This window comes from Emys orbicularis, chromosome 12 (genome assembly GCF_028017835.1).
Source record: "Emys orbicularis isolate rEmyOrb1 chromosome 12, rEmyOrb1.hap1, whole genome shotgun sequence".
NCBI classification, from domain to species: Eukaryota; Metazoa; Chordata; order Testudines; family Emydidae; genus Emys; species Emys orbicularis.
In genome coordinates, this window is record NC_088694.1 from 26,722,892 (window position 1) to 26,748,455 (window position 25,564).

A 25,564-nucleotide genomic window follows, 5' to 3' on the forward strand; every position below is an offset into this window, starting at 1 on the left:
AGGAATTTGAGTGGGAATGCTAATTTTCCTATGCCCTCCTCATTCAAGCCCTTTTGAAACACAGAGCAGGCTATCTTTTCTCAGTCCAGGGCTTAAAAATTTGCTAAACATCCATTAGCCAGAAACCAATACAAAAGAGAAATGAAAAACAGTGAGACCCAAGTGGAACCTTTTGGTGAGATGCCCAGACTTCCCTTCAACTTCTAACTGTTGACAAAGAGGAGAGCAGTAAAATTTTTTTAACAAGATCGTGTCAATGGATCCTGCTCAGAAGCACCTGCTTTCATATTATGTTCTGGCTAATTTGATGCCACACTTCCTAGTTCTGCTCAACCAATGGAAAATAAAAGGCACCTTTACTCTTTTCTCCCCACTTCCTAATGGTAAATGGTGGGTGAATTTTTCAAGCCCTACCTCTGCTTGACTGGAGCACATGTATTAAAGATGCTTGTTTCAGGACCAACTATTTAAATGCAAACATTAGCAACTCTATTCATACAAGGCAACGGACACATCCTAGTTATACATTTTGGAACAGCTCAAATAGGTGTGAGGAAGAAGCCAGTAGCGTTTCTGGACAAAAGAACTGGAAGAAAATGCCCTACTTGTGAAAATTCCAAAAGGCATTGCATTAGCATTGTCTGCTTGTTTAAATAGTTAGAATGAATAACCGATGTCAATGTCCCCATATCATGTTTCCTCAGAGAAAATCTATGTCCTCAATATTTTTATTAGTGTGTTCTGTGAACTAACTACAGTTAGTGTAGAAATTCCATGTATAATTTAAGAGTTTAATGGGAAAATGTCAGAGGTTTTTAAAAGTTTGCATAGAGCTGGTAATAAGAAATTTTCCAAGAATGGGAACCTCATTTTCAGGTTTTCAAAGGTTTCTTTTACAGTTTACAGTGAATCTTCCTGAAAAAAAATAATAAAATCAGATTGTTCAATATAGATTTAAAAGAAATAAAACAATCCCTTTGGAGGCCTTTGACATGGCAATAACTCTCCTCTGTGACCCAAGTTCTAAACACAGCACAAAAAAGCAAGAATATTATTGACTTTCTTCTCTAGAAGGAAAAAAAGTGGGATGCAGACGACCCTTTCTTTTCCCAAACATGGGCACCAAGTTAGTTCAGATGCCTGACAAAAAACAACCAAATGAACGATGCCAAACAGATGGACTGTCTGGAACCTTTAAAAAAACAACGACGCATTTGCTTGATTCTGTGCCAGACATTGGAAAAACAGAAAGAACACTTCCAAGATAGATAAGCAAACTGTGATTACATCCTATTTTGCCTTCTGGAGCAAGCATGTGGGCAAAGCTCATTTACAGTAAGCAGCTGAAAATGTTCTTCTCCCAGCTACCGTACATGTGCTGTGCTAAATGTCACTCCCTTCTGAAGTGTGAGGGCACACAAACTACAATCAACATCTATCACAAAGTAAATCAGACCAGCAGACTGACAAATCTGAGCATGAAAAAGCACAGAACCAGACAGGCAAACTTAGAAGCACAATGTCCATAGTGTAGTTTATAGCACATCTATACATTTCATTATTACCGTTTTCGGCTAATGTGCATAAAATAGTCTTCTTCATTTGTTTTGACTGAAAGTGGAATTATTTATTGTTTGTATACCACCAGCATGTTAGGCATTTTAACAGATGGTTTAAGTTAACATGAATAGTGTTATTTAACAAATTCACTGCATTATAATCCATTCATATAAAATATATTTGTCTAGGCACTAACATCGCTAATTGATATCAACACATCTCTGTGAAGCGTTTGTCGATTAACCATTGGATGAGTCAGAAGATGGAAAAAAACAAATGGATTTCGTAGGCCTCACCAGAAGTGGATAATTTATTTTTGTAATTATTTTAGTTTAAACTTTGCTAGGAAATGGAATGGTCGATTTAAAACCTAAAGCGGACTCCTGACATATTTTAAAGTATGTAATTTTTAAACTACATTTGGTAATGCTTGTTATCCCATCTCTTCTTTTAAAATATTGGGAAAGATGTCTAATCTCTAACATAAGTACACCTCCCGATATAACACGAATTTGGATATAACGCCGTAAAGCAGCGCTCCGGGGAGGCGAGGTTACGCGCTCCGGCGGATCAAAGCAAGTTCGATATAACGCAGTTTCACCTATAACGCGGTAAGATTTTTTGGCTCCCGAGGACAGCGTTATATCGGGGTAGAGGTGTAAATAAATATCAATTCCCATGGCTGCTTCACCATGAACAATTGGAACATAAATACCTAAACAGGAGAGAAAAAAAACTATATTGCTTAACAGTTTTAGTCATATAAATAATCTCCCCCAACTCTCCCTCCATCTTTAAACACTGTGATAACTGTTTAATTTGTAAGGAGCTTTCAAAGTTAGTATTCAGAAGCCTCAGTTATTTTCCACTCCATCAGTTCAACTTCTTTCATACCTACTATACCATATCTTTGTTTAAAGATGTAAGAAAATTCAGTTTGAATCATAATGCAGATATTGTACTGATAACTTGGAAGTGAACTTATTCAGAGATGGTTAAAATTGTCCAACTGCAACTATGAACACAAACTACAATGTGTTCGTCTCTTTTACAGCAACACAAACCAATGTAACCACAATTAAGTCAGTAGAACAGCCCTCAACTTTCACAGCTGGAAGAGAGAGCAGAACTTGATCCACTGCTTTCAAGCAATTTTTTAATCTTACCCTCATGAGATCTGAACAGGAAGATGGAGCCCATGTGGGACTTTATTCCTAAATTTCTAAGCCTGTTTTTCAAGTAGTGCAAACCAGCAGTGGTTCAATCTGCCCTCATTCCTTCATTACTTCTAGTCTGGCCTTTACACTTATTAGGCAAGATTACCCTCAATAAAAGAAAAACGGAGGAAGGGACGGAGTAATAAAGACTGAACAAAACAATGGGAAACACTCTAAGGAACAATCCAGTATTAGCCAAAGGAATGGAAAAGAGGACCTAAAAGACCTTTCCCATCTCTAATTTCTTGGAGTCTAATAAAAGTTTGTTTCTGCTGAGAGGCTTTAGCCAATTCAAAGAGTAACAGATGTGTTTCACTATACCAAATTACAAGGTAGGCCCCTCACTCTACACCTTTGCTACTTCTGCCTCTCACAAATCTGGTGCGGTTTTCCCTATTATAAATTATAGCTATCAAAACAAGCTAAATCTTGAAAGAGAGGTGGCAGAAAATTTCAGACCCAGTTAAATAATGACTCCCACATCATTTCAACTTTCCTCTACCTACCATTTGGATTTTGTTGTCACACAAGATCAGTGGTGCCCATTTAGATACTGGAGGGTTAAGTAACTAAGACCTATCCATGTTTCCAGACTAAAAGTGAGGGCACCGATGCCGCCATTCTAGAGTGACTTTATTTATTAAAGATACTACAATACTGTATAGTAATAACCACACAGACTGCAGTTACACTCACTTATGCTTTAGTGTTTTGGACCATTACTTTACGACACTGCATTTTTTATAGGACAAAGCAAGTAAACGCCAGTCAGATGGCTGCAGCAAATGAGGCTCTAGCAAGACTCACCAGGATAGAGTGGAGGCACTAGTCAAAGGAGGCTCATTCCAAGGTCTGGGGAAGGGGCTGAGCTAGAGGATTATTAAATTGAGAGGAATGAGTTGGAGGGAATGAATTATCAGCTCATGCAAGCCAAACACCTGGAGGATCATATGGGGGGGGAGGGGGCGGAGGATCTCAATAAAATGGGTATCCTGTGGGAGAGAGGAACCTAGCAAAGGAGGCAAACCCCCCAGAGCTGGCAAATCAGAGGGGGCTGGTCAGGGGGGTTGGAGGACAGGGAGAGGGCTGTGGTCAGAGAACTGGATCTGGTAGCTAGAGGGGGCTGGACGGGTCTGTGGCTAGAGATCAGGGCTCTGGAGCTAGAGATCAGGGCTCTGGGGTCTAGCAGCCAGAGGGAGCTGGTCAGGGGGGTTGGAGGACAGGGAGAAGGCTGTGGTCAGAGCACTGGATCTGGTAGCCAGAGTGGGCTGGGCGGGGCTGTAGCCAGAGATCAGGGCTCTGGGGTCTAGCAGCCAGAGGGGGCTGGTCGGCACGGGGGAGAGGTTGTGGCCAGACGTCCTGAGGGAAGCAGGTCAGGGGGCTGCCCCCACCCCATGTCCCGGGGGCAAGGAGCGAAATGCCTCCCCCCTCCCAGACTGCACAGGCTGTGACCCCCGGGGAGGGGGCGGCGCCCCGAACCCAGGCCTGCCCCACCCCGAACCCCTCTTCAACGGCGGCGCCGAGGCGCCACTTCGAGGGGAGACCGGGAGGGATATAGCCCCTTCTCCGCTACCACCTCCCGCCGCGGTGGGCTCCTTACCGGTTAGGGCGGCGGTGCCAGCTCCTCAATCCTTCCGCCAAGATGGCAGCCAGTCCGAGCCCAACCTCAGGCAGCGACTTTCCAAAGTCGGGCGAACATTGCGCATGCGCAGAGGCAGCGACGGCGGAGGCGGGTGAAAACTATAACTCCCAGCGTGCCTCGCGGGTATTCCGCATGCGCGCGGAGTGAGCGAGCGCTTGCATGGGTGGGGCAGGGTTCGGTGGCCTGGGCCTGTTGTAGGGCCGCGTGTGTTTCACCTCCGTGGGGATTTGGGTGTTGACTTGGCTTCCTCGGGGGGCGGGAAGGGGCTGAGCCGTGGGGACCCCCAGACAGGGATCCTGGAAAAGGGGCTGTGTGTGGGCGGTGGGGACTCCCCACACAGCGATGATGGAGCGGCTCTGTGCTGGCAGTGGGATCTCCAGAGACAGGGAACTGGGGGGAGGGGGCTCTGTAGGCATGTTCAGAAGCGCTTTGCACACTTTTCATACAGAGACGCTAGAGTACAGTTATTCTGTGAAAAGTGGTATTGAAGGGTTCCATTTGTAATCTCTGATGGCCCAATTAATGTCAAATCTCAAAGCAACATGGCCTCCTTGCAAATCCAGTGCCATCTGGATCGATTTTTGGCAAGGTGCTTAAGGTATAACAGTGTATGTGCAGAATCTAGCCTCAATTGGGGCTTCTAGGTGCTGCTGAAAATGACAATAAACAGTGAAATATCTAATGCAATCTTCAGTGTGCAGCTCTAACCAGCTCCAGTACAAAAATATAGCAACACTCGGCACCTTAGAATAGAGATAGAAACACGATACCGTTTCAAAAAGAGATTTCTGCGTTGCATGGATCTATGTACCTCATTAGAAAGAATTAATAAAATGCACTTGAAGACTAAAGTCCTTTTCATCCACAGATCTGTTACAGAAGGAGGGAAGCAGGGCAGCCTTCCCAAACACTGCCTGCTACACCACAGTACCACAACCTTCCCCTGGAGGTAGCATTCCCACCACTGCATTAGTTCCAGTGGGAGCATTGCTGACATTTAGGCCTTGGCTACACTGGTGCTGTACAGCGCTGCAACTTGCTGCGCTCAGGGGTGTGAAAACGCCCCCCCCCCCCCGAGTGCAGCGCTGTGAAGCGCCAGTGTAATCAGCGCCTGCAGCGCTGCAAGCTATTCCCCTCGGAGAGGTGGAGTACTTGCAGCGCTGCGAGAGAGCTCTCGCAGTGCTGGCGGCGCGACTACACTCGCGCTTCACAGCTGTGAATTCTAAAGTGTAGCCAAGGCCTCAGACTGTGTTTTCTAATTCTGTTTGGAGCACAGTAGTTAAAACACCGAGGGACTGACTGCATTACTGCTGCCCATCACCTATGGAGATGCACCATTGGTAGTGCAATCATGGGAAATTTTAAGACAGCTGAAAGTGTAAACGAGACCTAAGAGTGAGAGGATTGTCCAGTCTCCATGGTCTGGTTAATCCTCGGCTTCTGATGAGAGCACCAACAAGACTGTCAATAGTACAGTAGAATCCTTTTTTTTATGAACTAATTGGAGAGTGAGGAATTCATAAAATCAAACCGTTCGTAAAACTGAACATCTCAAAATTACAGTAAGTACTGTGCATAAGTTTCAGTATGGTGACATCATTGCTTTTTTCTTGTCCTTCAAACCACTACAAAGCAATTTCCAATGCGCTGAAGGTATCAGAACATGAAGGGATGTTGACTTTTTCTTCATCAACATCACTTTCATTATGTGATTCTTCCCCTCCCTCCCCCCCCCGGTGAGGAAAAATGGTTTATATAACTAGTCTTTCATAATATCGGTGTTTGTAAAATCAAGGTTCTGCTGTAATGTATTGCACTTTCATCCACTGATCTCAAAGCACTTTACAAAAGTGGGTAAGAATCACCCCCATTTTAACCGATGCATCGAGAGGTTAACTAACATATTCAAGGTCACACAGCAAGTCATTGGCAGAGTTGGAAACAGCATCCTGGTCTCCTGACTCCTCGACCTATGTTAAGGTATTTTTGTTGTTTGTTATGTGTACTAGCATAGAGCGTAAGGGCTTGTCTACACTTACCAGTAGATTGGTACTGCTGCAATCAATGCATGGAGTATCGATTTAGTGGGTCTGGTGAAGACATGCTAAATTGATGGGAGAGCACTCTCCCATCGATTTGTGTAATTCACTTCCCTGAGAAGCGTAAGGGAAGTCGACGGGAGAGCGTCTCCCATTGACACAGCGCAGTGTAGCCACTGCAGTAAGTGGATCTAAATATGTCAACTTCAGTTACGTTATTCACATAACTGAAGTTGCGTAAGTTAGATCGATTTACCATGGTAGTGTAGACCAGTCCCGAGAGCGCCCGTCATGAACCAGGACCCTATTGTGCTAGCTGCTGTACAAACACAGAACAAAAAGACGGTCCCTGCTCCAAAGAGACCACTGCAGCCCTCCAGTTACAGAAGCAGTTTTCCTAATGGGGACAGTTGTCTACTTGGGCATTGGACTACGAATCCGAAGCAAATATCACATAAGCTCCTGAGTAGTCATCAGATCTTACCTATTTTCATATACTGCTGATCTAGTCTAAATATTAAATAGCAACTTAGCACTTTCATGTGCTTTCAGACTTTGGAAAGTTGAATAGGAATAGTAATATTTATATTTCCACAACATTTTTCATCTGAGGATTTCAAAGCACTTTATTAACATTTATTAAGTCTTACAGCTTCTCTGTTAGGTAGATAATTATTATGGCAACTGATTAACATTTTACTATTGCCCTTGTGATTTTGAATTTTGCATTTGTAATAACACAATTTCTCATGTGCCATTCTTTCTGAGAATTTGTCCCTGAAGATGGAATCATGCTGTCCCACAAGGAAGTGGGCGAATGCTAATTGTTAATTATCATTTGAAATCCTCTTTGGCTACACAGGATCTAGATATCAGTAGGGACAGATACTTGGCTTCCTGATTGTTGGAAAATACTATCAAAGACTTCAAGGGACATGAGAGACTATCATTTCCAGGAGAACCAATGGGGGCGAAACTAACACATGAGTAATTATTTTGTATGGCAATTGAGCACTACTGTGTTGTTGAACTGCTCCCCAATGCATAATCAGAGTGTGGGGAAGGAATTTTGAGGTGCGTAGGGAAGGAAATGACACCACCAAGAAAGGAATGTATTTTAAACAGAAGGACACTGTGTATTTTGGGAATATTGTTTCCCACCTCCCTGCACAGGAAGTGGAGCATTATTTTTCTCCATATGAAATGGGACCTAAAAACATAACATCACTGCTCTTCTGAGGCCTCTTTAGAGACAAATCAGGTCAGAAAGAGAGTGCATGCAGTTACAGTGATGTGCTGAGACATGTTGTCTGTTCTGTAACTGAGCATTTGTACAGTAGATTCTCTTAGGAACCTTAGCAGTACAGAATGGCCAGAGTTCTCAAACCTGTGTGTCTAAATATATGCATTTTAACCTTAGGGAGGTAGTGAATTGTAGGGCCAGGAGCAGGGAGAGAAGTCAAGCCAGAGCCTGAGCAACTGCAGCAGCACCAACAAGCTAGAAGAGGAAGAGGGTACCTTTACTGACATTTATGAAAGCATCAGGCATGGGGCTGTGAATACAGCTAGCTGACATTTTTCAGGCTTTTTTGGGGGGGTTAGAAAAATTACCTTTTTGGAATGAGAAATTTTTGCCAAAAAAAATTTGTTTTTCCAAATTTTTTCAATATTGTTGACAAAAATGGCAAATAAATTGTCAGTTTTTTGGTTTCTTTTCCCTCCCACTTTCTCCCTCTGTCCTCTCTTCTGACCCCTTTTCAGGGGAGAAAGAAGGGAAGGAGGAAAAACTCAACATGTTTGATAAAAATGTTTATAAAAACTTTGAATAAATGGAAATTTTTTCCTTTTCTAAATTTGTCAAATGAAAATAACTGATTTAAAAAATAAATATTTTTTAATTTATTTTCAACCTGCTCTGTCTGAATTTGGTAAGCAGGTGGGAGGAGATCGCAAATGAGCCCTAGGCGCAAGAAGTTTGAGAATCACTGACTTGCAAGGCAAATGGAAAGCCAGGGTGATGGGGCATTGCTGAAGAATGGTAAGTAATTGAACCTCACTGGCACAGTGATCACAAACGTTACACAAACTAAATCTATGAAAGCTTTGATGCCTGATGACTGTGTGGAGGCTTAGGGGAGATGAGTCTCAGGCCATAAGACATGGTCATAGCATGGAAACCATCAGCATCTCTGGCTAATTGATACGGTTGCTGGTATCCTGAGCAGAGAAATTGAGGCCTGAATGAGCGAAGGAGATGAAACAACTCGTTCCCACTTTGGACATGCTTCTTTCTGGTCAAACTGGAGGCAAATTGGTGTGAAGAAGCTTCCCCTGTCCAGTCTGTGTGGTCAGAGGGCTTCACTCTACTAGGCTGTGAATCCAGCACCTTTATCCACCAATACATTTACTCTTTATATTGCTCAAGAGAACATAGACAGACTAGCTGGGACTGTCAAAGAAGCCTAAGGGACTGGAGCACCCAAATCCCCTTGAACTTCAATAAGGGATCATTGCCTATCTCCATTAGGCCCCTTTGAAAATCCCAGCAAACAGTGAGATGTGCTTTAGAAATGCAGATGGTGTGGAAGGAGGGAGACTTTATCTCATTTTAGACCTCTATTGATTTCTGCCTCAGGCAAGCCTGCAGTTCCCTGGTTTGTTTTGCTGTAAATGAACTACATCCAAAAGGCTAAATCATCCAGCTAAGTTCAGGGAAATGATGCAAAATATATCAACTTTGATTTAAAAAAAAAATTAAGGTTGAAAGTGTGTTTCACTGGAGTCCAGCTAACACCTCAAAACTCAACATAGATCAGGGCTCCTAGGAGCTACAGTAGTACAATTAATAAATAATAATTTCAAATTCTGAACAAATATTCTTCACCTTTTAAACCTCAAGTATTAGACTGTTTGGAAATGAACACTTCAGGGATCCGACCCATTCCCAGCACCTTATAACCCTGCACAATTTGCTCTCCCCATCCAACCTTAACTTCATTCTGGGGCAGCAGCTGGTTCTACAGCAAATACCTTGGATACTGAATCACCGAGTTAAGACAGTACTGATGCCAGGGAACAGTGAGCTGTTATATTTGTCCCAGCACCTGCCCTTAACATACCAGATGCGGTGCTCACAGTTTACCAGATTGGATTAGGGAAATACCCATATTGGGCTAAACTTGCGACCCCAGGTTTAATCCTCAGCTTCATTGAGCTCATGCTTGGCACAGCTGTGAGCAGAGATGGTTCTAAGCCACCTTTATACCTCCCCAGAACCTGTGGCTGGCTAGGAACCAAACCAGCCCCTGGTGCAAGAGGGCTGCTCTAATTTACAGAGGTTAGACCAGAGCCCAGTTGAATCCCTTTGCTGAGGATCCCATATTGGTTTGAACTAGCCCTGATACTACACCTCTACCCCGATATAACGCGACCCGCTATAACATGAATTTGGATATAATGCGGTAAAGCAGTGCTCCTGGGGGGGGGGCTACACACTCTGGTGGATCAAAGCAAGTTCGATATAACGCGGTTTCACCTATAACACGGTAAGATTTTTTGGCTCCCGGGGACAGCGTTATATCGAGGTAGAGGTGTAGTTCCATTGACTCCTGCAGATAATTCTCCTCTGGTTCTTGTTTCACTAGCTGGAAGCAGTGGGTGCACAGACTGCAAGTCCGTAGATATGAGAAATGAATCCCTTGAGGATATGCAACAAAAAAAGCCAGCCATTTTTTAATCCTTGGATCACCTCTGCTACTTGTATCAGTCAGTAGCATAAAAGAGAAAGTGACAAGTGTTTTGAGCATAGAGGCTCTTATCTAAATTGGAGTCAGTTCCTCTCTTACAAGGTCTTTGAAACAAAGGTTACCTCTGCCCTCTGTTGGGGAGTTACGGTTGGGAAGCAGCAGCTACTCAGAAACACACACACAGAATCAGAATCTGGTGGAATGGGGATCTGTGGTATAGAGAAGTCCTGATCAGGTGGGCTGTGGTGAAATCCAGCTTCAATTATATTTGGCAACAGGTTTGTACCTAATTTAACATCATTGGGACAAATGTTACTTTTAGTTACACCAGTGTAAATGCAGACTAACACCAATGAAACTGATGAAGGTGCTGCCGATTAGCATCAGTGTAACTGGGGAGCAAAGTTTGGTCACTTATTTATATTGAAAAACCCAAAAGACCCAGTCAGGACTGGAGCCCCATTGTGAGGATGCTGTGCAAACTCATACAAGCTCCAGTTCCTGCCAGAAGAATTAACAGCTTAAGAAGATAAACAACATATGAAGGATGTTGGAGATGGGTATATTCAAAATATGAACTGTTACATTAAATACTTTTGTGAATACAGTATTGTGTGCACATAATACATTACATGCCAAAGCACTGTGTTAAAAGAACATTAAGATTGCAAAGTCAAGCACTTATAATTTAGGAAATGCCAGAACTAAGGTGCTTGTGCAACATAAATTCGGCTCCTTTGCGTGTATGCATTATAATAGTCTTTAATCAGCTGATCAGACACTAGTATTCCCAAGAACCCCTGCCTCATTCAGTGCAAAGGATGGATGGTTCTCACTGAATGGGTAGCTATTCAATATTTCCTTTTATCCTCATTATTTAGTGTGTCCACTGGATAAAAGGAAATATTGCATAGCTACCTTATTTACTGCACCTCATCCAAACCCTGCACTGAATACAAAACTATTAATTTTCTCATGTGTGTTTCTGTACTGCTCTCACTATAATATCTGAGTACCACACAAATAAATGAATTTATCTTCATGAGATGAGGGGTATTAATATTACCATTTTACAGAGGGGGAACTGAGGCACAGAGAGTGAGGTCAGCTGTGTCCACTAATGTTGGGTGCCCCAGATGTCTCAACACAGGCACCCAGAAAACGAGGAACACCCAATTAGTGACCCCTAGTGCAGATTCTGGTTTAAGTGACTTCCCCAGCATCACACAGGAACTCTATGGTAGCTCTCACGGGTGGCATTTAATTGCCTTAGTCATGAGACCATCCTGTCTATATTACTGCAGTAGTCCCTGCTTCATTCACTGCACAACCCTGATTCGCTCCCAGAGCACAATCCAATCCTGTGCACTGAAGGAGGCAGGGGCCCTGTGGATAAAATAGTGTATGTTTATGTAATTAAAGACTATCATAATGCACAATATGTTTCTTATAATGCACATCATGCACCATATGCTTTAGTCAAATAAGTCATTGCACTCAGCACAGGGATAACTGGGTGAAATTCTCTGGCCTATGTTATACAGGAGGTCAGGCTAGATCAGGGGTCGGCAACGTTCGGCACGCGGCTTGCCAGGGTAAGCACCCTAGCGGGCCGGGCCAGTTTATTTACCTGCTGACGCGGCAGGTTCGGCCGATCGCGGCCCCCACTTGCCGCGGTTCGCTGTCCCGGGCCAATGGGGGCGGCGGCAAGCGGCGCGGGCCGAGGGATGTGCTGGCCGCGGCTTCCCGCCGCCCCCATTGGCCCAGGACGGTGAACCGCGGCCAGTGGGGGCCGCGATCGGCCGAACCTGCCGCGTCAGCAGGTAAATAAATTGGCCCGGCTCGCTAGGGTGCTTACCCTGGCGAGCCGCGTGCCGAACGTTGCCGACCCCTGGGCTAGATGTCTAATGGTCCCTTCCAGCTTTAAAATCTAGTTAGGTATGAATGAATCACAAGGAAGCCAAATTAGGGTTGGCAGGATAACCTTAATTTTAGCATTTTCTAAGTGTTGAGTACTTGACTTTGTAACCATTATGTTCTTTTAACATAGGTTTTTTAAAAATGTAATTTCCTAAATTGTTAAAAAAGCAAATTAAAAAAAACAGAAAGTTCATCGTGTGGAACTCTATTGATCTTCACTGTCATTAGCAGGGTTGGGCTCTTTAGATTCATAGTACAGGTCTCTGCCATTTGAGCCAATGGAGTAACTGATAGCAGTAGTAGGCTGTTATCCTATATGTGACTCAGCCACTAGAGCAGAATGAGACACACTCTGCCAATGAGCGTCACAGCTATTTGCCACAGAGCACAAGAATATTGAGGCATAGAAATCCTGAATTCAGTTTCAGGTTCTGGAGAGGAATGTGCTCTAGAGTGGTTATAGACCTTTCTGCTCCTGTCCCCTGGACTCTTGTCTCAGTCCCTGTCTGCTCCTATCTACAGTCCAATGGCTCCTGCCCCAGACGCTCCTGTCCATCTCTCCATGATGATTATCCCTGCCCCCCCCTGCCTTTATCTAACCCACCTGGAACCTGTTCTTGTCCCCCTCTGTTCCAATTCCCACCCCTAACTCATGCCCCTTATAAGCAATTTTACGCTACTGAAAACAGGGTCTTATAATGGAATGTGTTAGACAACCTTTATAATAGATGGAGCTAGTAGCTTCATCAGATGTGCCTATCTACTCCTCAGCCTACCCTTAATCAGTTGGGTAATCTCTCATAGTCCTCATGGAAGAAATGAGTCTTGTGTTGGAATTTGAAGGAACAAAGATGCATTAAATTATGTCAGTCTGCTGGCCTTGCGGATTAGTTCACTGAGAGAATTCTATGCATAAGGGTCACCGTGGGAGAATTCACAAAGACACTTGTTAAACAATAATTGACTGACTGACTCTGGATATTTGCTGGGGAGGTTGTGGGCTAGAAGACTTGTGAGGCCAATCCTAGACGTATGTGGACTATGAAGTTTACAGTTATGTGCCCACACATAAGGGAGAGTCTCTTATGCCCCTGCACAGGCTACCAGACCTTGGATCCAGGCATACAGAAGTAGATGCTGTGTGCTGCTATTTGTCCCACTCCAAGAGTAGGTAGGCAGGGAGTGGATGGGGAATTGTCACAGCCTTGGCTCTGCTCCCTTTTTGCTAGCCTGTATAGCCATAGGTGCTGGAACTTGGAGTGCGGGGCATGCTGCAGCACCCCCTGGCTTGAAGTGGTTTCCATTATATACAGGGTTTACCGTTTGGTTTAATGGCTCTCAGCACCCCCCTATAAAAATTGTTCCAGAACCCCTGTGTATAGCTGAACCAGCACAGGGATGTTCTAATTTGCTACAGATATAAACCAGTTTATTCTCCATTAGGGCAGGAGGGAAGCAAGGGCTGGGATTTGTGTGTCTCAGAGGATTTGTGCTAGAGATACTGGCATGCTCACCCAATCAGGGAACTGAAACTGAACCCTATGACTTAAACGACCAATCATGGAGTATCCACTGCAGCTCTGACAGCAAATACTGAATCCAAAATTCTCATAGGGAACTGACTGTGATCCACTAACAGAATTTAAAAAAAAATAGCAACATAATGTGGCAAAAGCTTTTGAAAATGAACACATCTGAGGAAATATCCTCTGCTTGCAGCTATTTCACAAACAGAAAATCTATCAGATAAAATATTAGTTGCAATCTATTCTCTCAGCTTTACCTCTGATGCTTGTGAAAAGCGCATTTCACAGAGCAAGGTAAGGGGAACAAGAGCAAAGCCAATGTAAACATGCACAGTATTGCCTAATTGGCCTGGTTCATTACAGGGCATTTTGTCCCCCTGTAGAGCTGCAGGCATTGGCTATTAATGAATGTAGGAACCTAGGCTAGGAGGACCAATGATCTGGTCTGGTCTGACTGTCCCCTGAACCTCCTCTGCAAACACACTCATTCATAATAGGTTAGCCAATTAAAATACATAACGACCAAGTAGGGTGACCAGATGTCCCGATTTTATAAGGACAGTCCCGATTTTGGGGTCTTTTTCTTATATAGGCTCCTATTACCCCCCACCCCGTCCCGATTTTTCACACTTGCTGTCTGGTCACCCTATGACCAAGTCTAAAGTTCAGAACAGACCAGTGACAATCTGCATGCCTTCAGATCAGCCATTAGCAATTGTCGAATCTGCAGTTTCACCACTTGTCGGAATAGTATTCTTGGGGTGTCTCTGGCTTTTTAACTACTATTGAACACTTTGATCCATGGGTGATCCATCACAGTGACTAGTATGTTATAAATGTGATAGATCAGCTAGTAGACATACTAATAAAATCAAGAGATGGGGAAGGTGGCTGTTGTTCTTTCTCCTCAGAGGCAGGAGTTTCTGAAAAAAGCAAATCTGATTTGTTTTGTTTGTGCCACTTGACCCCATTGGATCTGTAGGAATTATATACTAATAGTATTATGTATTACTTAGGCCTGGCATACATTTAAGTATTATACTGGTATAGTTATGTTGGTTAGGTGTGTTGTTTTTTTAACTGACATAGCTATCGGGGTAAAAGCGCTACTGTGGATATAGTTATACTAGCATAACTGTACTTACACTAGTATATTCTATGCCTGCCCAGAGAACCACTGTAAGGTATATTGGTATGAGCACAGTTTTACTGGTGTAACTGTGTCACACTAGGCAGGGTTTGCCAGTTAACTATACTAGTATAATTATACCAGCAAAACACCTCCTGGTGTAGACAAGGCCTTATATAGTACTGATAGCATGCCAGGTACTTTATAGACATACAAAGCCCATGTTCTCAAGAGCTTACAATCTAATGACCTGATCCTGCAAATATTTTTGCATTTGTTTTGTTTTATGTAAGCTGGAGCGCTGGTGAGATGAGTGGAGTGGAGCAAACCCCCGCGCTCACAACCCGCTCCCCGCCAGGAGCGCTGGGTGGGGGGATGGGAGTGCCCATTTTCCCAGGGTCCTGGGTTGGCCTAGTGGCTAATCCACCCCTGGGAGTAGGGCGAGCGGGCAGCCAGCTGGCGGTGGTAAAGGAGATCTTCAAAAAAGGTAGGTCCCCGCCTGGGGGAACCAGACCCTTGTGTGGGGCACTGGAAGGGAGCTGTGAGCCATGCGCGCTGGAGAGCAGCGTCTCCTCCAGGAGCTGGGTGTGCACCTGGGGCTCTGGGGAGCCCCTGGCCAGAAGGTCCATCCATCGCCCCCAACAAGGCCTGATGCAGGGGGTGGGAGGAGGCATGGCTCCCATCCCTCCTGCCCTCCCACCCCCCCATAATTGCCCACCCACCCTGCGTCGGGGCCCACCCAAATATCCCATGCTGGCTACACCACTGCTTTATGTATGTGAGTATTCTGTTGACTTCAGTGGGACTGCACATGTACAAAAATATATAAAAATTAAAGCATGTGCATAGGTCTTTGCAAAATTTTGCCTGTGTTCTGCAGGAGGTCAGACTAGATGATATAATGGCCCCCGCTGCCTTAAAAATCTATGAATCTCTATGGAGATCAGAGCTTAAAGACTCAATCGTATAGCCTCTGCTCATGGCAGTGGTTCAACTGACTTCATTGAGACCACTCTGGTAAAAGCTGCAGGATCAGTCCCTAAATGTCTGCAAAGCAAAAACTGTGTGTGAGCAAGCTTTGATTTAGCTAGGTTGGGTAACAATAGAAGTGAAGACAGCACAGCAGGGGCTTCAGTAGTACAAGCCTGGAACAGGCCCTAGGTATGTATTTGGCTCGCTAGGCTGCTCTGAAGTTCATGTTGCGCTGTTATCTGTGCTTGCTGGATTGAAGCTAGCTCAGGTAGGCTAACCTGTGCACACCTTTTGCTATGTAAACATACCCAAAATTAGACAATATAAACAGCTGAATGGTGGGGGAATGTACGCAATATCAAAGCAAAGCCTAAAAGTGACACAGTCTGGCATACATCTTGTTGGCCCCACAATTTTGATTGAATATTTTGTTTATTTGGGTTTTTTTTTTTTTTTTTACTATTTTTAAATTTTGAATTGACATTGGCATGTAAATGAAGGCCTTCATACTGTAGACTTCACAGTGCATAAAGTTAAGCATATGTGTAATAGTCTAGTTGATGTAAATGGGACGGCTCACAGTGCATAAAGTTTGTTACATAAACTTTGCAGGACCGGGAACTAATCAAAAGGCCTCTTTTGGGCTGTTTGTTTTGTTTAAAATATTTTAACTTAAACTCTGTTTCATCTGGAGGAGGCATTTTGTACTTTAACCCTTTTAACCTTTGCCTACTCTATTATTATTAATAATTAATTGTATTTCTATTTTTATGTGTATGATGCATGGGTTTTTTTTCTTTGTTTTATGGTTATTCTGTGTTTCCTTTTAACCCTTTGTTTTTTAATGAATAATCATTCCTGGCCCTTATAGGTAGGTGATCTTGTGATTAAGGAAACAGGATCCTGTGGGAAGAAAACAGCATGTGATCCTACAATGAAAGACTATGAAAACAACCTGGACGACCTTTAGTCTATCATTTCGCAACTTTTGGATGGTTGACTTTTGCAACCTTAATAATCTGTAATAGTTTTAAATATTATTATTTGTATTACAGTGGCCCCAATCAGGATCGTGGCTCTATTGTATTAGGTGCTGCACATAGAAGCAGACATGTTCCCTGCCCTAAAAACCTTACAGTCTAAGGGCCAGATTGGCAAAGGTATTTTGCTGTGTAAGATGCAGATAGGTACCTAGGGGTTTTCAAAAGCACCTATACAGGATATGTACCTTGAGCGTTAATCCACAAAGGATTTTAGGCCCCTAAATCCTGTTTTTAGGCATCAATGTGAGACCCAAAACTCCTGCTCTGTTGCTGCCTAATCCTGTAACTACCTACATTCATTCAGTGCCTACGTTTTTTCAGGGTTGTTTTTTTTTTTTTTTTCAATTTCAATAGGAGTTAGGCACCTAACCTCCCCCCCGGCCACTCTTTGCATCCTTATTTGTCTAGCTAGAACTACAACAACAAGGAGTCCGGTGGCACCTTAAAGACTAACAGATTTATTTGGGCATACGCTTTCGTGGGTAAAAAAACCTCACTTCTTCAGATGCATGGAGTGAACGTTACAGATGCAGGCATTATATAATCTAGATAGCTAGAACTAAAAATCTGGCTGTAAGGCCCTGCTCCTGTAGTCACTTATGCAGGAGCTTAATTTATTCCTATCTCCCCTAGGGCCCCACTCCTGCAAGGGGAGCCAATTTTGGCAACAGTGCTCAACTTATGGGGGGGAAAGTGTGTGTGGGGCGAGTCCTGACTGTCAAGTGGGTTGCTTTAATGTAAACAGTAGTGGCAAGTAAGGGAGCCACCAGAGGAAAGGGAGGCGGCCCCTACACGTAGTAAGGGCCCCCCAATAATTCAATCACTGCCCGTACATCTGGGTGGAGATCCAGTGATTTCAGGGTCCGGCCACATGGCGCTCAATTGCGGAGTCAGGGACTTTCAGTCCCGTCCCCCCACCCCGCCTTACACGAGACACCTGACGTCGGTACAGCAGCACCGCCCCCCCGTTACAAAACCTGAGCGGGCGGGCACCCCCAGCCCTACATGGGCATCGGCAGCCTCATGCATATGCAGCAGGAGGCGAGTCTATTTAAAGCCGGTGTTGGCGCCACCGCCTCCTCCTGTCCTGTTCCTCCCCCCGGGCCCTTCCCTGCGCTCGCTGTCTGCAAAGCCGGAGCCCCAGCATGTCAGACAAGCTGCCTTACAAAGTCGGTAAGTGGGGGTTTCCCTGAGCCTGCGCTAGGCCCGATCCGCGCCCCGCGGGGCCGTGAAAATCGGTGCCGCCGCGGGCAGAGCCCCGCGCTGCATAGGGGCGATTCGGTGGCAAGGGAAGGGCTAGAGCAGTGTCCGCCGCCCCCGTGTCAATTCCTTGCATCCGGGGGAAACGTGGTGTTAGCTCTGCAAAGGGCGCCTTGCTTTGAACCTCCCTCCCTTGTAGCTGGGGGAAGCCCCTCGCTTTGCACCCCCCCCCTTTCGCCCCTGGCAGCTAGGTGAGCCCCCTCGCTTTGCACCCCGCATTGGCCGCTTGCAGCTAGGGGAGGCCCCTCACTTTATAACCCCCCCCATTAGCCCCTTGCAGCTAGAGGAGGCCTCCCGCTTTACACCCTCCCCTGGCCCCCGGGAGGCCCCTCGCTTTGCACACACACCCAGACCCCCTGCAGCTGTGGGGTGGGGCCTTTTCACAGACATTAGAGCGCGCGCTCCGTGGGCTAGCAGTGGCCGGACTTCAGAGCGATCCGCGTGGGGCAGCGAAGCAGGCTCCACGTGCCTCCTGCCGCGCCGGGCGGCTCGTGGGACTTGCAGTTCTCCCCCGCGCTGCCTGGTGTCCGGCTGGTCCCGAAAATACTACAGTTCCCAGGGTGCACCTGGCCGCGCGCGGGCCACACAGGCGACTGACTTTTATTAGGCACGTTGGAGGGTTTCTTTTTGCGCGTCTTGCTCGCTTCCTGGGGAAGCTGCGGCGGGCTGCTGCATGAGGGAGGCTGGGACAGGACAGCTGGGGAGGGTAAAAAAAGCGGGGATAGGAGATGCGCCCATAACGTACTGAATTGCATGCGGAATTGCTGGAACTAGGGGTGCTGCTGCACCCCCTGACTTAAAGTGGTTTCTATCATATACAGAGTTTACTCTTTGTTTCAATGGCTCTCAGCAGCCCAACTATACAAATTGTTCTAGAACCGCTGATTGCATGAAATCAGCAGGAGAGGAAGGTGGTTGTGTGGTAGCTCATAAGGAACTGAAGTATGGCAGCAGCTGTGCTCCCAACATGTACAGTTAGAGCTATGCCTGACCCCCCCCAGCCTTGGAGCCAAACGTTAGGGAAATGATCTGGCTTTGGCATTCCTCTGTGAAGAATGAGGTTCTCTACAAGTTCCAAGTGCCTTTCGTCCTGAAGGAGGCCAGATGGCTTTAATAAATGCAGCACACTGTTTTATCAGCTTTGCACAGCAGTCACTCTGGGGTGGAAGACAGCAGCAGTTTAGGATGGGACATGAAGTAAAGCATCCACAGCTGAAAGTGAAGGGGCCGTTGTAACAAGACAGAATGTAACGTTATGAACTGGAATCGAAGTTTTTTAAAACAATTGTTGCTACACCACAGGAGAGGTGTGTGCTAACTTTTGCGTCTTTTAGAAATGGGCAAAGGAGTGGAAATGATATAAATACCAGGAAGAGTGAGAAAATAATTAAGTACCTTGAGGTATATTATTTGGCACTGGTGTTGCTGAAATACTGTGTCCAATTCTGGTGTCCACAATTCAAGAAGGATGTTGATAAATCAGAGAAGAGCCACAAGAGTGATTAAAGGACTGGAACACATGCCGTACCATGATAGACTCAAGGAGATCAATCTATTTGGGAGAGATTACAAATGCTCTAGAGCAGGGGTGGGGAAACAATGGCCCACCAGCTGTTTTAATCCGGCCCTAGAGCTCCTGCTGGGGAGCAGGGTCGGGGGTTGCTCTGCGTGGCTCCCAGAAGCAGCGGCCTGGCCTCCCTCTGGCTCCTATGTGTAGGGGCAGCCCAGGGGATCCATGCTGCAAGCTGCCCCTGCCCCAAGTGCCGCCCTTGCAGCTCCCATTGGCCGGAAACCGTGGCCAATGGGAGCTGCAGGGGCGGTGCTTGTGGATGGGGCAGCGCGCAGCAGAACTGTCTGGCCATGCCTCTGTGTAGGCGCTGGAGAGGGGACATGCTGCTGCTGCTTCCGGGAGCCGCTTGAGATAAGTGCCGCCCGGAGCCTGCACCCCTGAGCATCCCTCTGTGTCCCATCCCCCTACCCCAGCCCGATCCTCCTCCCGCCCTCCAAACCTCTTGATCCCAGCCCAGAGCACCCTCCTGCACCCCCAACCCCTCATCTCCAGCCCCACCCCAGAGCCTGCACCCCCAGCTGGAGCCCTCACCCCCTCCCACATCACAACCCCAATTTTGTGAGCATTCATGGCCCGCCATACAATTTCTATATTCAGATATGGCCCTCGGGCCAAAAAGTTTGCCTACCCCTGCTCTAGAGGATAGGATTAACATTCAAAATGATCTGGACAAACTGGAGAAATGATCTGAAGTAAACAGGATGAAATTCAATAAGGAGAAATGCAAAGTGTTCCTTTCTCAGTGGAGTAATCAGTTGCATACATACAAAATGGGTAATGACTGCCTACGAAGGAGTACTGCGGAAAGGGATCTGGGAGTCATAGTGGACCACAAGCTAAATAACGCTGTTGCAAAAACTGCAAACATCATTCTGGGATGTAAACAAGACACAAGAAGTAATTCTTCCACTCTAATTCGGGCTGATACGGCCTCAGCTGGAATATTGTGTCCAGTTCTGGGCACCACATTTCAGGAAAGATGTGGACAACTTGGAAAAAGTCCAGAGAAGAGCAACAAAAATGATTAAAGGTCTAGAAAGCATGACCTGTGAGGGAAGATTGAAAAAACTGGGTTTGTTTAGTCTGGAAAAGAGAAGACAGAGAGGGGACATCATAACAGGATTCAGGTACATAAAAGATTGTTACAACGAGGAGGGAGAAAAATTGTTCTCCTTAACCTCTGAGGACACGACAAGAAGCAATTGGCTTAAATTGCAGCAAGAGAGGTTTAGGTTGAACATTAGGAAAAGCTTCCTAACTGTCAGGGGGTTAAGCACTGGAATAAAGTGCCCCAGGGAGGTTGTGGAATCTCCATTATTGGAGATTTTAAAGAGCGGGTTAGACAAACACCTGTCGGGGATGATCTAGCTCAGTGGTCACCAACTGGTTGATCGTGATCGACTGGTCGATCCTAGAGGATCTCCCAGTTGATCGTGATCTCCTGTGGTGCTGTGTGGCTGCCACTATGAGAGACTCCCCGCCTACCCTAGCCCCATGCCACTCCCGGAAGTGGCCAGCACGGCCCCGGGGTGGAGGGCCAGGGGTCTCCCTCCACGCGTTGCTCCTGCCTGCAAGCATCGCCCCCGCAGCTCCCATTGGCCGGGAGAGCTGCGGCGGCGGTGCTTGCAGAGAGGGGCAGCGTGCGGAGCCATATGCCCCCCATTTCCCCTTCTGCACCTTGAACCCCCTCTTGTACCTGAAGCCCCAGCCCTGACCCTCCTCCCAGAGCCAGCACCCTGCACTGCCTCCTGTACTGCAACCCCTGCCCCAGCCCTGACCCCCCTCCCAGAGCCAGCACCCTGAATCCCCTCCTGCACCCCAACACTCTGCCCCAACCTGGAGCCCCCTCCTGCACTGAAACTCCCTCCCAGAGCCTGCACCCTGCACTCCAACGCTGCCCCAGCCCTGACCCTCCTCTCAGAGCCAGCACCCTGTACCCCCTCTTGCACCCCAACACTCTGCCCCAGCCCGGAGCCGCCTCCTGCACCCAAACTCCCTCCTAGAGCTTGCACCCTTCACACCCTCCTGCACCCCAACCCCCTGCCCCACACTCAGCCCAGAGCCCCTTTCCACACTGCGAACCCCTTGGCCCCAGCCCAGAGCCTGCACCCCTTCCTGAACTCCAACCCCCTACTTCAGCCCAGTGAAAGTGAGGGAGGGTGGGGGAGAGCAAGTGACCGGGGGGAGGGGAGATGGAGTGAGCGGGGCGTGGCTTTGGGGAAGCAGTGGGGCCTCAGGGAAGGGGCGGCATAGATCCTGGGTTGCCCTTAGGGTAAAAAAGTGATCTTGGGCGTAAAAAGGTTGGAGACCACTGATCTAGATAATACTTAGTCCTGCCATAAGTGCAAGGAACTGGACTAGATGACCTCGTGAGGTCCCTTCCAGTCCTAGGATTCTATTTAGATTAACAAATAGAAAGTTAATGAGTGACTTGATTGCAGTCTGTAAGTAGCTACCTGGGGAGCAAATATTTAATAATGGGCTGGAATTTCAAGCTAGAGAAATCGAGACTGGAAATAAGGTGTAAATTTTTAACAGTAAGTAATTAACCATTGGAACAACTTACCAAAGGATGTGGCAAATTTTCCATCACTGGTAATTTTAAAATCAGGTTGGATGTTTTTCTAAAAGATGGGCTCTAGGAATGATGTGGGTAAGTTCTCTGGCCTGTGTTATATAGGATGTCAGATCACAATGCTCCCTTCTGGCTTTGGGATCTACGAATATGAAAAGAACAAACCAGCCTTTCCAACCTGCTGTGGTGGTTTAGTGGAAGCCAACCAAAGTGCTGTTTCTGTCAGCAGTTTTGCATCTCAGCCTGACTGAAATCAACTGTTACTTGTATTATCATAGCACCTGCAAGCCCTTATCATGGACCAGGACCCCATTGTGCTAAACCTTGTACAAACAGAACCAGAAGATGGTGACTGACCGCCAAGCTGCCAGTCTCTCATTATCTGTCACTTGTTCAGAAATCTCCCTTGAGCTCTTACTGTCTGGTCAGAGTCCCCATAAAACAGGCCCTCAACTGGCATTAATCGCCTGGGCTCAATTCCCCCAGGCGTTTCCCCACTCCCAAGCAGTCAGTAATGGCCACAGTCAGAGGTCCACAACATACAGTGTAGGCTTTAGCACAAATAGAAGTTATGGACTTAATTCAGGAATTATTGGGTAAAATTCTCTCTGGCCTGTGTTAATACAAGAAGTCGGAGTAGTTATCGTTTCTCAGATGTGGCCGTGACAGCTTCCTGGGCTGTGATGGGGGGGCGAGGGGGGAAGGGAGAACATCGGCCTCTCCTCCTCCCTCCCTGTTGCTCCTGAGTGGGGCACAACGCTGTAGGAGCAAGGTGAGTTCTTGACCCACCTTGGGTGAAGTGGGCAGTGGGGCTCGGGCTTCAGCCCTGGGGTGGTTTGGCGGCAGGCTCCAGTGGGGGGGGACTTCAGGAGTCTGACTGAGGGTGTTTGGGCGCTGACTCCTGGCTCAGGCTGTGTGGCGGCGGGCGCTGGCCCCCGGCTCCAATACCGAGCTCCAGCGGCAGGAGTTGGCCTCCGGTGCTGACCCCTGGCCCCAGCCGCCCGGCTCTGGCCTTGGGCTCTGAGCACGCTGTAGCAGGCGCTGACCCCCGGCTCCAGCCATGTGGCCTCCTGACACCAGCCATGCGGTAGCAGGCACTGGCCCCTGCTGCCTCCCCAAGGCCCCACATCCATCACCCCTGGCCCCTGCTGCCTCCCCCTCCCCCCCCATCCAGGGCTTAATTTGTCCTGGGGCTTGCTGAGAAAAATGATATCAAGGAACATGAAAGTATCACTTTTCACAGCACACTTAGTAGCTAGCTGGGAGGCTGTGATAAGTGATATTAACAAACATACAAGTACTGTATCACTTATCACAGACTCTCAGCTAGCTACTAAGTGTGCTGTGAAAAGTGACATTAACAAACAAATATCACTTTTCACAGCATTATTTTTATTATTGAATCTGCAAAAAAACTACCCTACATAAATAAATTACAATTATTTGGATGTGAATATGTGCATATTCATTTGTTTTTCCTAAAGTTAAGTATTTTAGGAAAAAATGATAATGTGGCCACCAGCAAGAGTTGGTGGCTGGACTCTGAGGCCATCAAAAAATTTGTTGAGAGAACCTCTGGATTAGGTGATCACGATGGTCCCTTCTGGTCTTAATCTAGGAATCTGTGTATATTAACTAACCGAAGGAGGAAGAGAAGTGGCAAGTTGCTGACGACACAAAATTCTTTAAGTTAATCAAGACTTAAAACTAAGGAGTGTTGTGAAGAGCTCCTTAAGAGCCTGACAAAGCCAGGTAACTGGATAACAAGGTGGCAGGCAACACTCTGTATAGACCAACAGTGCAAGGCACATAGGAATAACTTGTTGAAGTGATTTGTTATGGAGAGAATTGCCTCCATAGGCAAGATTGGCACCAGAGCTCTGTTTTTTGAGCCCTGTTCTCTACCCCATGGACTTAGGGCAGAAAAACTCATGACCCCAACTTCTATGAGTTCTCTCTAGTATAAAATTTCTTTGCACAGTTGAGTAAATTATTCATTTTTTTTCGTTGTAGGACTTGGAAAATGATCCTTTTGAATCAAAGGGTCTAGTAATCCTGCCTAGGCTTGATCTTATTATTATTTTTCTTGGATGGGGAAGTTGTTCATAACAGCCGCCAGGGATGCGGAACTGGGCCCTTTTCAACTCATTAGGCCTTGTGCATGAAGGATTCTTAGGGCTAGTCTACACTTACCGGGTAGTTCGACGGCTGCGGATCGAAGTTCCGAGTTCGATTTATCGCGTCTGGTGTGGACGCGATAAATCGAACCAGGAAGTGATCCCCGTCGACTGCGGTACTCCAGCTCGACGAGAGGAGTACCGCGAAGTCGACGGGGGAGCCTGCCTGCCGCGTGTGGACCGCGTCTGAACCGCGGTAAGTTCGAAGTAAGGTATGTCGAATTCAGCTACGTTATTCACGTAGCTGAAGTTGCGTACCTTACTTCGACTTGGGGGGTAAGTGTAGACCAAGCCTTACACACACACACATCTTTATGCTCTGAAAATAAATCTGCGCACGCAGTTTTAGATACATAGGCTGAAATTTGTGAATGCAAGTGCTTACAGGCAAGCTTGTAAGTGAAAAGGGTTGGTAATATTGAAAATTGGGTCGCTTCTAATTTACATGCGTAGATAAGGGCCTTAAGTGCTTGGTTTTAGGTACATTTGAAAGTGTGGGTTCTAAAACTTCGCTGAAGAGGCTTCGTTGCATTAAGACCTACACAACACTATGCAAAAACTTGAGGAGCTGAAGGGGGGGCTGGGCCTTCTCTCTCTCAGCTGCTACTTCATGTCCTGCTTGATGGCTCCATAGCAGTTGCAGCCAATGCCAACCTGCAAGTGAGTGGATACTGTGGTTTCATGCATTCGAGCCCCAACCCAATCACCTGTCATCCCTCTGTTGCAGCTGACATCAGCCTAGCAGAATGGGGTCGCAAGGCCATCGGGATCGCGGAGAATGAGATGCCAGGGCTGATGAAGATGCGGGAGATGTACACAGCATCGAAGCCACTGAAAGGAGCGCGTATCGCAGGCTGCCTTCACATGACTGTGCAGACCGCAGTTCTGATAGATACTCTGGTGGCTCTGGGTGCTGAGGTAAAGTAGTATCTTGGGTTTCCTCTTCAGTGTGCCTCTAGGTAACATGGTGGCATGAATATTGGTTTTGTTTTATGTAATTACACCAGTCCCTTCTGAAGAGACTACGCTGCTATTTGCAAACAGATGAAGTGCATCTTCTGTTTCCCTTCAGAAGCATTGCCTTTCTCCTGTAGAATCCTAATGCCAGTGCCCATTTCAGCCAGGAGGAGGTGCTCGTGGTCGTAGTAACCCATTCTGGCATGAGAGCAATCATGTCCCCACCATGGG

General features: G+C 46.5%; 2 protein-coding genes across 2 annotated transcripts in view; one reads left to right on the forward strand and one right to left on the reverse strand.

Moving 5' to 3' along the window:
• Positions 1 to 4,473, reverse strand: part of ITCH (itchy E3 ubiquitin protein ligase) — a 108,605-nt gene extending 104,132 nt beyond the window's left edge. The window contains exon 1 of the mRNA XM_065414934.1: positions 4,378 to 4,473. The gene's annotated coding sequence lies outside the window, so the exon portion shown is untranslated. The remainder of the gene's footprint in view (positions 1 to 4,377) is intronic.
• A 13,403-nt stretch (positions 4,474 to 17,876) lies between these two features.
• Positions 17,877 to 25,564, forward strand: part of AHCY (adenosylhomocysteinase) — a 68,382-nt gene continuing 60,694 nt past the window's right edge. The window contains exons 1-2 of the mRNA XM_065414995.1: positions 17,877 to 17,967; positions 25,104 to 25,294. Of these exons, the coding sequence (XP_065271067.1) occupies positions 17,940 to 17,967; positions 25,104 to 25,294 (219 nt within the window). The 5' untranslated portion in view covers positions 17,877 to 17,939. The remainder of the gene's footprint in view (positions 17,968 to 25,103; positions 25,295 to 25,564) is intronic.